Source organism: Petaurus breviceps, unplaced genomic scaffold (assembly GCF_028583685.1).
Source record: "Petaurus breviceps papuanus isolate PSGF00001 unplaced genomic scaffold, PetGlider_PUasm1.0 181, whole genome shotgun sequence".
NCBI classification, from domain to species: Eukaryota; Metazoa; Chordata; class Mammalia; order Diprotodontia; family Petauridae; genus Petaurus; species Petaurus breviceps.
In genome coordinates, this window is record NW_027185784.1 from 14983152 (window position 1) to 14996780 (window position 13629).

Sequence of the window (13629 nt, forward strand, 5' to 3'; positions counted from 1 at the left end):
TGCTTTAAATATATATATATATTTTTTTAATTTATTTTTTACCTTCTTTTCTTTTTAATTTTGAGCTTCAAATTCTCTGCCTCTCTCCCAATCTCCCATATGACGTCAATTATACATATGAAATCATGCAAAATATAATTCCATATTGGTCACAATTTTTTTTAAAAAGCAAGAAAAATAAAATGAGAAAATTATACTTCATTTTGCATCCAAGTTCATCAGGTCTGTCTTTGTAGGTGCATAGCATTTTTTTCCATCATGAGTCCTTTGGAATTGTTTTGGATTGGTGTAGTGATCAAAGTAGCAAAGCCTTTCACAGTCGATCATCATTACAACATTACTCTTGTATGACATCATTACAACATTTCTGTTACTGTGCACAACCATCTCCTGGTTCTTCTCACTTGCCTTTGCATCATTTCATATGGTCTTGCCATGTTTATCTGAAACCACTCCCCTTGCCTTTTCCCACTCTCATTTTTACAGATGAAAAAATAGCACCATTGAGTTTAAATGACTTGTTCAAGGTTACATAGGTAGTAAATGGCAGAGTTTGGATTCAAACTTAGGCCCTAGGATTTAGAGATTAGTGCTTTTTCTTCTAAATATGATATAGTGGAAAGAATGCTAATATTAGAATCAGAGATCCCAGGTTGAAAATTCATTTCTGTCACTTACTACCTATGTGAGCTTGGGCAACTTCTCTGGGCCTCTGTTTCTTCATCTGTAAAGGTTGGACTAGATGGCTTCTGAGATCCCTTATAGATCTCAGTCTTTCGCTTCCATCTAGACTCTCTTCTCTTCATCTATAATAAGGAAGGCTCTTGAAAACCCATTCCAGGAGAAACATTCAATGAATCAATGACCAGGGGAGTACAGGCATACTATTGCTCACCTCAAGGTCCCGAAGAACAGGGTGATCTTCTATGCCAGGAAATAACACTCGCATGGTGTACGTCCGATAGTCCAAGAAGGGAATTCCAGCTCCATCCAGGTCACTCGTCAGCTCATGGATGTCTGTTTGTAGCTCAGCAAAAGCTGGGATAAGGGAAAACCACAAGGAGACTGCTGGGGGTGGAGGGAATTACTTAGAGGTAGAACTCCAATGACCATGGTGTGGTCCCTTTGGAAGTGCTGTGGGATGAGTTAAAACTCATACCTCTTAAAGCTGGGATTCTTAACCTTTTTTGGTGTATTATAGACCCCTTAGGAAGTCTGGTGAAACCAATGGACTCCTTCCCAGAATTATTATTTTAAATGCACATAATAGTATAAATATATGGGTTTTCAAAGGAAAACAACTACAATGAAATATAGGAATCAAAATATTTTAAAAATCATGGACCCCAGGTTAAGAACCCCAGGTTTAAACCTAGACCCTAAAATGGATATAATAGATGAATGGTGTAGAGTAGCTAATGATTATCTCTAGTTTATCCGGTATATCTCTATCTATCTTGTTTGCACATATTTTTTTGGCACATTGCCACCCTTATTAGACTGTATATTCCCTGAGAATAAGGACTATCTTTTGCAAATGTTACCAGATATGTCATTTTACAAATATAATCCAGTTTTATTTTAATAATAAACCTGTAAGATAGATGCTATTATTATAACATTTTACAGTTAAAAAATGGAGGCAGAAGAGATTAACACAGTGCCTGGCACAGAGAAGATGCTTAAGAAATGTTTATTGACTGAGTGTCTGAGTGACCACAATGAGGGGTATCACGAAGGATTTCAGAAAAGTCTTCCTCATGGCACAAGACAATTCCAGAGGCTGCATAAGCAAGATCGCCAAACTGAAAATGTTAACAAGTCACATTTATATAGTACTTTAAGGTTTATAAAGTTCATGTCCCATAATAACCCTCTGAAATAAGTAATACAAATATTATGATCTTTCTTTTATAGATGAGGAAACTGAGATTGGATATGTGAGACGAATTTGAGGCAGGTGTTGATGAGGATGCCAATGTCATAAGGTGGGGTGACTGGGAGGATGTCAGTGGTCTTCACAGTAGGAAGGTAGTTCAGAAGAAGGAAGGGTTTGGGGGGAAAGATAATGGGTTTTGTTTTAGACAAGTTGAATTTAAGATGCCTATGGGACATCCATTTCAAAATGCCTAGGAGGCAGCTGGTGATGTGGGAGATTAGGGCTGGATATCTGTCTATACCTATATATCTATAGATGGATATACGCATATATTATATATGTATGCATATGGAGAGAGAGAGAGAGAGAGAGAGAGAGAGAGAGAGGAGTCATCTGCTTAGAGATCATAGTTGAGCCTCTTGGGAGTTGATGAGATCATTAAATAAGATAGTAGATATAAGGAAAAGAGAAAAGGGCCTATGGCAAAGCCTTAGGGGACACCCACAATTAGTGGATATGACCTGGATGAAGACCAAGAAAAATAGACTGAAAGGTGGTCAGATAGGAGGAATGTCAGAAAAAATGTAGCGGGGGAGGTACTATCCAGGGAAAGAGGATAGTTTATATTGCCAAAGGCTGAGGAGAATGCAAGGATGAAGAATGAGAAAAGGCATGCAGATTTAGCAAATAAGGCATCATTGGTGACTTTGGAGAGAGAAGTTTCAGTTGAATTGATGAGGTTAGAAGAAAGACTGCAGAAGGGGAGGAAGTGAGAAATAAGAAGTGAAAGAATTCAGTGTAGATGTCATTCTCAGGGTGTTTAGCTGGAGTGCGCAGTGGTAGAGGACAGCTAGGTAGTACAGTGGATAGAGTGCTGGGCCTGTGATCAGGAAGACTCATCTTCCTGAGTTCAAATCCTACCTCAGCCAATTACTAGCTGTATGACCCTGAGCAAGTCACTTAACCCTGTTTGCCTCAGTTTCCTCATTTGTAAAACGCGTCAGAGAAGGAAATGGCAAAGCACTCTAGTAACTTTGCCAAGAAAACCCCAAATCGGGTCACAAAGGGTCAGTCATGACTGAAAAAATGACTAAACTGAATGCTGAATGTTGTGTAGTGGTGGGGAGAGATAGGTCAATACATAACAGGGACTGCAAGATTAAATGAGGGTTTATTAAGGACACAGGGAACGTAGGTGTTTGTAGGCATCAGGGAAAAAGCCAGAGTAGGGGCAATCTGACAGAGAAGACTGGAGGGGATGAGATTAAGGGTGCATGGAGAGGGGTCAGACTCAGGCTGGGAACTCAGACCCCTCCTGACTCCAGGTCGGGCACTTTTCTCTGTCTGTCTCTCATGGAAAAGGGGATGGTTGTGATGATTGTGATGAGATGGTGCAGCAGGGAGTGAATGAATCCCATCCTAAAGGGTCCATAGCTCTACCTTTTAGAACAGATGCATCACACACAAAGCAGCTGCAACACTCCCAAGTGCAGCGGAACCAAAATGAATAAGTACAACAAATAAACACAAACACAACAGAACAAGGATAATATTAATATGCGGTTTTCTAAGTCAGTGTGTGCCCACAGGGATCCTTGTGCATGGTTTAGTGGTCTTTCATTTCTATTTGAGTTTGACACAACTGTTTTAGAGGAACTGACCCACATGTATAGATTTTACATACGGTATATTACGTAGTAAAGGAGAAATGGGAGAGGCAATGCAGTATCAGGGCTGGAAAGCTGGCTTTGGAGCCAGGGTGACCTGGGTCCCAGTGACGCCCCTGACTGTGTGACTGTGGACAGATCACTTACTTCTCAGTACCCCTTGACAATTTTCTGAGGCTATAGATTTTAGAGCATGTGAGGACCTGTATAGGGGGCCAGTTTCTTTTTCTGGTAGTTCCCTAGACCAATGAAATCACAGGTCTAGTCTTTGTCTTCTAGGAGACCCAGTATTGCATAATGGTTAGAGCACTGGTCTGGGTTCAAATTCTGCCTCTGACATAGCCTAGTTATGAGACCTGGGTTAAGTCACTTGACATCAGAGCCACCTGCAATTAAGACAACATTGCAGGACAGCTGCTTCTCTACACTGATTTGCAAAGTGCTTTGCATATGTGGTCTTTGTTGATCCTCACACCTAGGGCTAGGCTGGAGATTATGTACATGTATATACATACACACACAGAGGACTCCTGATGAGGAAAATCCCTCTTCCAATGCAAATCAGCAACTACCTTGCATTTTATAGTCTTATCAAGTTGCCTGGGGTGTTGTATGTGTGTGTGTGTGGGGGGGGAGAAAATTATACTGAAAAGTTAAGTAACTTATCCAGAGTCACATGGCCTTGTGTCAGAGGCAGAACTTGAACCGAGGTCTTAGTGACCTCCCAGGCTGACCCTCCATTCACTAGACCTTGCTTCCTATATATTTAGCCTATACATACTTATGTGTCATGGCATAGAGCATTGAGTGCTGGACTCAGACGTTGGAAGTTCAAGATCGAATCCTGCCTCGACACAAAGGCATAGCTGTGTGGCCCAGGGCAAGCTTCAGTTTTCTCAAGTGTAAAAGGAGGGGATGGGTCACATGGCCCCAACATTTCTTCCAACTCTAAGTCTGGTGTCTTCTATGACATGGACATTCTCTCTAATAGTTGAGACTGCACGCTCTTCTGTACTTTTCCATCCTATGTAACTGTTGCCTCTCTTCCCCCATGAGGAAGGCTCTAGAGGATCCACCAGATATGCTGGGGGGACCCCCCATGTCTTTTCATACAACATGGGTCCCAGCACAGCAGTTTGGCTGTCCTGCCGTGATTGTTCTCTCTTTCTATAATCAGTCTTTAATCAGAATCCCTTAGATGCTATTTTTATGCCAATAAAGTAGCAGAGACTCTCTATTGAGACAAAAGTGTCTAACACACACGTACACATGCATATAACATGAATATATGTGTATATGTGTGTACCTATATGTGTGTGTGCATAGCTAGCTCTCTGTCTGTCTGTACACACATACATTCTCCATTGTCATCTGACTTTTGGTTCTCAGCATGGAATGGAAGTAACTGGGTTCTCAAAGGCTACGCCAGAAAAGGCATAAGCAAGTTTTAGCAGGTTTTATCAACCTGGTTTGTCTGAGGCCCAGTTTAGCTAAGTTTGGAGATTGGCCACAGGGCCATGGCATCTCACAATCCCTCTCCCCCCTTACACACACACACACACACACACACACACACACACACACATATAGTACAGAGTAGTTTTAACCTACATTGACGGAGTCACGGCTAACACTGACAAAAATTGCCAACATGTGGAATATGGAAGCATATGTGAGCAGAGACACATGTATCAAATATCTAAAGATTTTGAGAACGAGAATTACCTTTATTCTGTGATGTCATTAAAGCAGGACTCAGGTGCAAATCATCTATTCACAACCCATATATACACACTTGTATATATGTATATGTGTGCCTATATGTAAGTGTATGTGTATGCATGTATTTATGAGTGTATGTGTATATATTATCTCAGCCTTACTTCCTGTTATACATGCACACATACACACATTAGCTTTCCCTTGGTCCCAGAAGGAACTGAGTTCCATGCCAGGTCACCTCTATTGATAAACTCTCAGGAATGTGACTCTCTGTCTGCCTGCTAATTTCTCTTTCCCTCTGAAACTTCTCAAAGGGAATCTTCACTTGCTCGGTGCCCCAGCTCTGCCGCCCCCTCCCAGTAGGGTCACTCAGCTGGTGGGGAGAAGGAAAAGGGGGTAGGGGGTCGGAGAAGCTTTCTTTTTATCAGACTGCAGCTTTCCTTTAAGTCACCAAGCGCCTTCAACATTCAAAGCACTGTGCCAGCGACACATGAAAGAGATTCTAATCACTACACCTAATTAGAGGGAAGAGTACATTGCGGAGAAAAAATTTAAGCAGCGTAAATATAATAAAAGGCAGTAATTAACAGTCCCACAAGGCGGATGCTGTGTTGACAGCTGAAGGATGCAGAGAGGGGAAGGAAGGAATCCGTTTCCCCATCAAAAAGTAGGCACTTCCCAAAAGGGAATTGGTGAGGTCTAAACCCCCCAGGTACAGAATCCAGCTTATTCCATAGAAGAATCTACAGCAAAGAACCAGCATAAATTCTTGGTCTCAGGGTCACTCATGAAAATGATTCCCTAGGGTTTACAAGAGCCCAACCCCTACATTTTCTTGGATTGCTTACATATAATTTCATCAAGCTCTTTTGTACATTTATGTTTAATATATTTGTGTATATATAATTACATATCATATATACGTATTATATGTGTAATGTATGTACTCAACTATTACACATACACACAGAAAAAGGAAGGAAAAATGAAATGAGGAAACTCCTTCTTCCAACATTGCAATTTACAATCTTAGAGAGTTGACTGGGGCACTGAGGTTTCAGTGACGTCTGAAGGATCACACATCCACATATGTGTGAGAGGCAAGACTTGATCCTCAGTCTTTTGGACTCTGAGACTGGTTTTTTCTCCATTCCAGCAAGCTGCCCCTGACACTTGCAGACTGGGTGACCTTAGTATCACATCTCCCACTGGACTCAGAGCTATTCTATCCTTAGGTCATTCTGAGACTAGTGGTCGGCTTGACTTGGGAGTGTTGAACTACAGTCTGGCTAAAGCTGATCTGGTGCCTGAACTAAGGCTGCCACCGATGGGATGTGGCTCTAGGAGAGAAGGGTTCATAAGGCTGCCTAAGGCAGGGTGATGTGCACAGGCCAGAGCTTCTGTGCTGTTAAGCATTGGGACTGAGTTCGTGAGTGGCTGCAGTACCTCCAGCCTGGGTGAGAAAGGGAACTCAATCTCAAAAAAAAAAAAAAGTCTCGTTGCCTCAGGCAATTCTCTAAAATTATATGCTGCAGTGTAGGTACAGATCTGCAGTGGTAGAAGAAGATTCTTCACTGGGAGTTCCTTGTAACAAAAAAAGCACAAGTCCAGTCTAAAAAGAAGATAAGGAGATAGGTAGATAGATAAATGATAGAAAGATAGATAGACAGACAGACAGACAGATAGACAGACAGACAGATAGATAGATAGGTAGATAGATAAATGATAGACAGATAGAGAGATAGGTAGACAGACAGATAGATAAATTAATAGATGATAGATAATGCAACAAGGCCAAATCTCTCACCAGTGTGGTCCCAGAGCAGTGGTGCTAGGTAGAGTCATTCAGTATCCAGCTGCCAAAGGGAAGGCAAGTACTCACTGAATAGTGTGTGTGTGTGTGTGTGTGTGTGTGTGTAAGTCCCATATATGTATATACATACATATATATATATAAATACCTATATCATTTCTTTTTTTTTTTAAAGCAATTGGGATTAAGTAACTTGCTCAAGGTTACACAGACAGTTATTTTTGTGTGGGTGCTGAGTATCTGAGGCCGGAACTGATCCTGGGTCTCCCCACGCCAGGACCGGCGCTCTTACTCACTGCGCCACCTGGCCGCCCCTATCAGCACCATTTCTATGCTGCTACTGAATGTATGTCTTTCATCTTGTTGCCCCCAGCTATCGACCTGAGTGAATAGTGGAAAGAACACTGGTCTAGGATCGGGAAATTTATGCAGAAGTCTCGGGATCTGGCCACTACCTAGCTTGTCACCTTGGAAGAGTAACTTAATCTTTCCAGGCCTCAGTTTCTTCATTTGTAAAATGGGAAGATTGGGTTAGATTAGGGTCAATTAAATTCACCAGGAATTTTTTAAACACATGCTATGTGAATATTGGACTGGCGCCAAAGAAACAGACAAAACAACAATAAAAAAACCATCCTCATCTTCCAGAAGCTCACATTCCTTCCTTCCAGCTTTGTCTGGAAGACAAAGACCGTTAGACCACAAGAGCCTTGAAGGCAGTGACCATATTTTGCCTCTTGTATCCTCAGCACTTAATACAGTGCTGTTACACAGCAGGTATTTAATAAATGCTCACTGGCTGATTGGCAGTGATGCTTGGAACTGGAGCCCCCCATCCCAGAAGATACCTTCCTTGCACTCCAGGGCGACACGGGACTCGAGGTTGTCCATCTGCATCTGCAGCCTCTTTAGAGTGAGGTCGCTCTCACGGGACTTGCGCTTGTAGGCGATGAGCACGGCCACGATGAATATGATGAGGAGCCCGCCTGCCACGGCGATGCTGACAATGGCTGGCAGGCTGAGGGGGCTGTCTGGGGAGATGTACACCATTCCAGGGGAGTACTCCATGCCCCCAACACGGGCCTGTAGGACACATAGCCAGAAGGGGTGGTGGGCCATGCGGTTGGATGGAGATGAAGAGAGAGATGGACATAAAGAGAGGCTTGAGTTAGTCTGTCCTGGTTTGAAATAGTCCTAATCTACTGTCTACTGAGGACCAGGAAGTCTGATGGGGGAAAGAAATGACATCGGCAATGCCAGGCCATTTGTACTACAAAGTTACACCACTAGAGTAGTCACAAGAGAACAGAGTGAGAGAGTATGGCTGACTTATTACACCCCATCCCTCTCCCTGAAAACGAACAAAAACCAGTGAAGTGCATGTTCTACTGAGGAGGGAAGGAAGTCAGTGGTTTCGGTTTTCATATGGAATGAGCTACGGATAATTAGCGTTCTTCGAAGAAGGAGGAAATTGAATTAGTGTTTGGCACTCCTTGTATATATAAGAAGTGGGAAAATTGAGCACACAGTACCCTCAGGCTACCACTCTTGTTTCCTCCTCTCACACAATATGGCAGTCTAGTCTGCACCATACTATCTAGTGTTTCCTTCTGCCTTGAGTGCTTCCTGGATGTGTTTCTCTAATTCAACTTTAGGCTCTTGGAGAGCAGGGATCAATGTCTTTTTCCCTTTTTTTTGGTGTCTGTTCAGTACCAGCACAGCACTAGGTGTATTGTGAATGTTTAAAATAAATGTCTATTAACAGGAAATGATGAGAGGTTTCCCACTCCTTGCCCTGATTGTCAACCAACACTTTCTCAGTTGGCAAAGGAAGCTGTTCAGACTGGAACTTGCCTGGGGAATGTATACACCAAGCACAGTGAGTAAAAGTTGGAGGGGTCAAAAGGAGAGTGCCTATGAGGTGGAGGTGCCAGCATGAACACTAATAACAGTTTGTATGGTCAGGAGGGGGCACCCCAACATTCCCAGGAAGCTGCCAGAGAAATGGTGAGATGAAGGGACAGAGTTTCTGAAAAGCCCAGGAGGGCCTTTCACATGCTAGGTTTGGCCCCACAATCCCAAGATTGTTGACGTCAAACAAGAGAACTCCCCATTCTCCCTCCTGCCCCTTGTCCCTCCCATCCCATTGCTCCGTCTGGGTCGGGTCATGCCAGGCTCACCATCACTTTGTGCCGGCCAATGAGGTTGGGAGATTCACAGAGCAGCTGGACATCTGACACTGTCACGGTGCATGGCTTCTCTCCCACCAACACTGTGTAGTTCAGTTTCATGTTACCCCCAGCCACTGGTGGGATCAAATTCTTGCCCTGGATAGATAGAAAAGCCCCATTCCCCAGCCTGAAACTACTACCGCAAGTAATGAATCTCCTCCTCCCAACTTGAACTCACATTTCACAGGACCATTGAATACTAGGTGTAGGCACCTTAGAGGTCATCCAGTCCAACCCCCTCATCTTACACATGAGGCATAGAGAAGTTAACTGACTTGCCTAGGGTCACAGAGCTGCTAAGTGTCTCCACTCCAAAACCATTCTATCCACTGTATCTCCCTGGGAGTTTCCTAGGGGAGTATGAAAACTAATAACAGTTTGTATGGTCAGGAGAGGGCACCCCAACATTCCCCGGAAGCTACCAGAGAAATGACCTGAGATAGGCTGTAGGAAAAGAAGCAGTATGAGCCTCTGGCTTCTCATTCCCTAAACTCCAAATTTGGGCATCAGCCAGCTAAGCTGAAATAAGCTGACTAGATCCATTCTTCTCATCTATTACCTGCCCTCCAATATATGGCCAGAGGTGTTTGCTTGCTGGGAATCAGGTTTCTCATCTGTAAAATGAGGGAGTCAGACTAGATTTCATGTTCAAGGTCTCCGATATGTTAATTTGAGGAAAGCCCAGACTTGGTCTTCCCACTTGCCTTAGAATGAATCCCAATGAGATTGGGAAGAAAGAATGAGGTTGGGAAGAAAAATGATGGAGAAGTAGCTTGGTCATAGGATTATTGCTGTCCTAACCACACAAATCATCAGTGAAAGGTACTCTACTGAAGGAAGAAAAGTCATGCCATGGGAATAGGCAGGGGTTACTGCCTTCCTAATTTTGGCTCAGAAAATATTTCCTGTCTCTTTAATCTCATGCCTACCAACTTCCCCCTTACCTTCAGAATGATGGGAGTGCCAGGCTTGAGCTCCAAGATGCCTGAAGGGCCAAAGGCCTCAAACACAGGGTTAGGATAGTAGGTGAAGTTGGTCTTGTTAAGGATCAGCAGGGACTGGACATTGTCTAGAATGAAACCAAACTCCTCAGGCCTCTCAGTCAGGTCAGACTGGTGTTCAGGATCCACGGCAAGGGCTGGAGCCTGGCAGGTCATCTCAGTAGAATTCTGAACCTCACAGACCTGTGGACACAGAATCTCTCACTCATTGTAGCAGTATCTCAGTTTACAAACACAGAGTATATACATACTTCCAAGGACAGTCCAGGCTAGGAAAATGATAATATGTGTAGAAACAGCATGACCCAGTACCCTGGGACTCCCATCCCCACCCAAACTGCCCAGTCCCCACAACGCACATTGATGTGTTCCTTTCCTCCATGCTTGGCTCGGATCTGGGGGTTCTGGATGAGGTCCAGGTGTGTCCCCCAGACAACAATGGGGGTGTTTCCGCTGAAAGAAAAGAGGATGAGTCATGTGAGTCATTGGGTTCAGAGAAAAGGCTAATGACCGATAATACTTATGTTGAAAACTAACCATGAGGACAATGATCCTCAAACTGAATAATGATGTTGGTGACAATAAGTAAGTTGAGTAATAAGGATGATGCTCAGATTCCACAATGATGCTGCTGCTAATGGTAACCAGGTGAATAATAAAGAAGATGACATTGCTATCAATTTCTATCTGAGCAACCCTGGGCACTGATGATTTGTATGGTCCGGACAGCAATAATCCTATGACCAAGCTACTTCTCTACCATCTTTCTTCCCAACCTCATTGGGATTCATTCTAAGGCAAGTGAGAAGACCAAGTCTGAGCTTTCCTCAAATATACATTCCTGGACCTAGGTTGGTCTCATCTCCCACTCTCCAGTCCAAGAGATGAATCAACATCATAGAAGGACAAACGACAAATTTTAGAGCAAGAGGGGAGAAGGCGACCCTCTTCTCATCTGAGATCTCAAGACTGACTCTACCCTTCACCTCTCCCATCTAAACTACCACTGAATGCTTGAATGAGATCAGAAAGCATGGTTTTTGAGGGTTTCCCAAGTGCCATATTCTAGCCTGCCTGTGGCCCAAGAGGTCACAACATTGCCAGTGCAGGGCCATGGGAATGGTGATCTGATAAGGAGTAGAAAGGACATCCTTATTTATGCCTGTGTGGTTTTCCCCCTCCTGTCCTGTCCTGTCCTGTCCTCTCCTCTCTTTGCCTCTTCTTTCTTTTCCTTGGTAATTAAATTTTTTTTTCAATTAAGCATTTTTCAAAAGAACCTACAGTCATTTATTTCTCACCTAAATAGATTGAGAGGAAGTTCCATTGACTTTCAGCTTCTAATATAATAACCTTGCCTAAACGCAACTGGACATCTCTAAGGAGTACCCTGATGCCTAGAATAGTGTTTCCCAACCATTTCCATCACCTTACCTATCTAAAACCTTTCTGGGTATTGTGGAAGAGTGGGGAAATCACCCTCTTTCTTTTCAATGACATGTTACAGATCTGGAGTTTAGAGGATCTGAATATATGCCCTAGCCCTATCATTTATGATGTATTACTTATGTGACATTAGGCAAGTCATCTAATGTAGAGAGAGCCAGAGTAGGTGATCTCTAAGGTACCAAATCTATGATTGTGTACTCCTTCTTCTGCACCACATTCCCCCATTGAGCCAACTGTCCATCTATTCCCCACATTCTTTTTTTTTTAAGCAATCGGGGTTAAGTAACTTGCTCAAGGTTACACAGCCAGTTATTTCTGGGTGTGGTGCTGAGTGTCTGAGCCCGGGATTTGATCTCCAGGTCACTCCGACACTGGAGCCGGTGCTGTTACTCGCTGTGCTACCTGGCCGCCCATATTCCCCACATTCTTAAATACATTACATCAGTCAGCTGTCTCCCTTGGTATGGCTACACACAGGAGATTCATAGCCTTTTGTGTATCATGGATGCCTTTGGCAGTCTGGTGAAGCCCAGGGCTCCCTAAGGGATGTTTTCAGATGCATGAAATTAAAAAAAAAACATGGAATTACAAAGAAAAACAATTATATTGAAATACAGTTATCAAAATATATAGGAAAAAAAACAACTAAGCTCATAAATCGTAGGTTAAGAACCCCTGCCCTAGACTCCTTCCCCCATCCTTCCTCTGGCAGATGAAGCTACAATAAAACACTGAGATGTCCTCTTGACGATGATGGTCTTCCCTGTGGTCTGGCTATTCTTTCCTCCTCTTCTTCCTTCTCCTTTTCTGCCACCACCATCATTATCACTATCATCACCACCAGCACCATGATCAATACTTATCAGCTATCTCCTTAACTCAAGCTGTTTCACTCTTAATACCGACCACATGCATAATGCAAACCGTATCACTCTCAGATTTTGTTTCCTTAAGCAAAAAAAAAAAATTGTTTGGCTTAGCTGGTGAATTTAGAACTTGTCAGAAACCTTTCTCTTGATGAGCACATTACTCAAGGTTGGCTGCATAGAACCAGAAGGTGCAGTACTATTATTTATGTGACTAACAGGCAGGGGAAAACTGTGAATTAAACAAGAAGTGAATTCAATGGAACTTTTCTGCACATAGTACAAAGGTGGGGATGGGGGAGGGGTAAGGATAGTACAAAGCAAACATACTGGATATACAAGGTATTGGGTTCAAATTCGGCTTTGGCCACTAATGTGTCATGTGATCTTTTGTTCCTTTCCTTTCTGAATCAAAGTCATCACCAAAACTATCAGGTTTTGCAGAATAGCTACAAACCTGCTAAAACAAATGAGTTTCACTATGCATAGGAAAAGGCTATATTTCAATTAGATTTAAAATATTCCTTACCCAAAATAGCCCTTAGGATCTCAGATTCACTGGGTAATTTTGTTAGCCAATCCCTCATCCCAAAGAGTCTGTCTTGATGTCACTCTGGTATGATACTGCAGGCAGGGCTGACTCTTTTTTATTGTTGGGATGGGAGAAAGGGTTGGGGTGGGGGTAAGGAATGGGTACATAGTGGCATGAGGTGAATCACCTAGAGGCTTGGCATCAGAGTTAGGACCAAGTGGCCCGAGTTCTTGATAGAGTAGTTTCCCCACCATCACCTGTCCCAATATTGCTCTCCACAGCCCATACTCACAGTCCACACATTGTCTGGAAATGACAATCCCCCCCAATGTCTGGGTGAGGGACAGAATCATTTTGAACTAAAATCCTCTCCTAAGTTTGAAAGCAGAACCCCAGAATGTTGGAACTAGAAGAGTTTATTTTAATGAAGAAGTGTGGACTGGTGGGAAGAAGAGCCTTGGGCTTGGAATCA

At 43.1% G+C, this 13629-nt stretch overlaps 1 protein-coding gene across 2 annotated transcripts in view; it reads right to left on the reverse strand.

Annotated features, from left to right (window-relative positions):
* The window catches only part of PLXNA4 (plexin A4), a 780904-nt gene that overhangs the window by 76443 nt on the left and 690832 nt on the right, over positions 1-13629 (reverse strand). For both annotated transcript variants that reach the window (XM_069087251.1, XM_069087250.1), the window contains 5 exons: positions 10673-10766; positions 10257-10496; positions 9262-9408; positions 7930-8164; positions 896-1038 (listed from right to left, as the gene is read on the reverse strand). In XM_069087251.1, coding sequence (XP_068943352.1) covers positions 896-1038; positions 7930-8164; positions 9262-9408; positions 10257-10496; positions 10673-10766 — 859 coding nt within the window. The remainder of the gene's footprint in view (positions 1-895; positions 1039-7929; positions 8165-9261; positions 9409-10256; positions 10497-10672; positions 10767-13629) is intronic.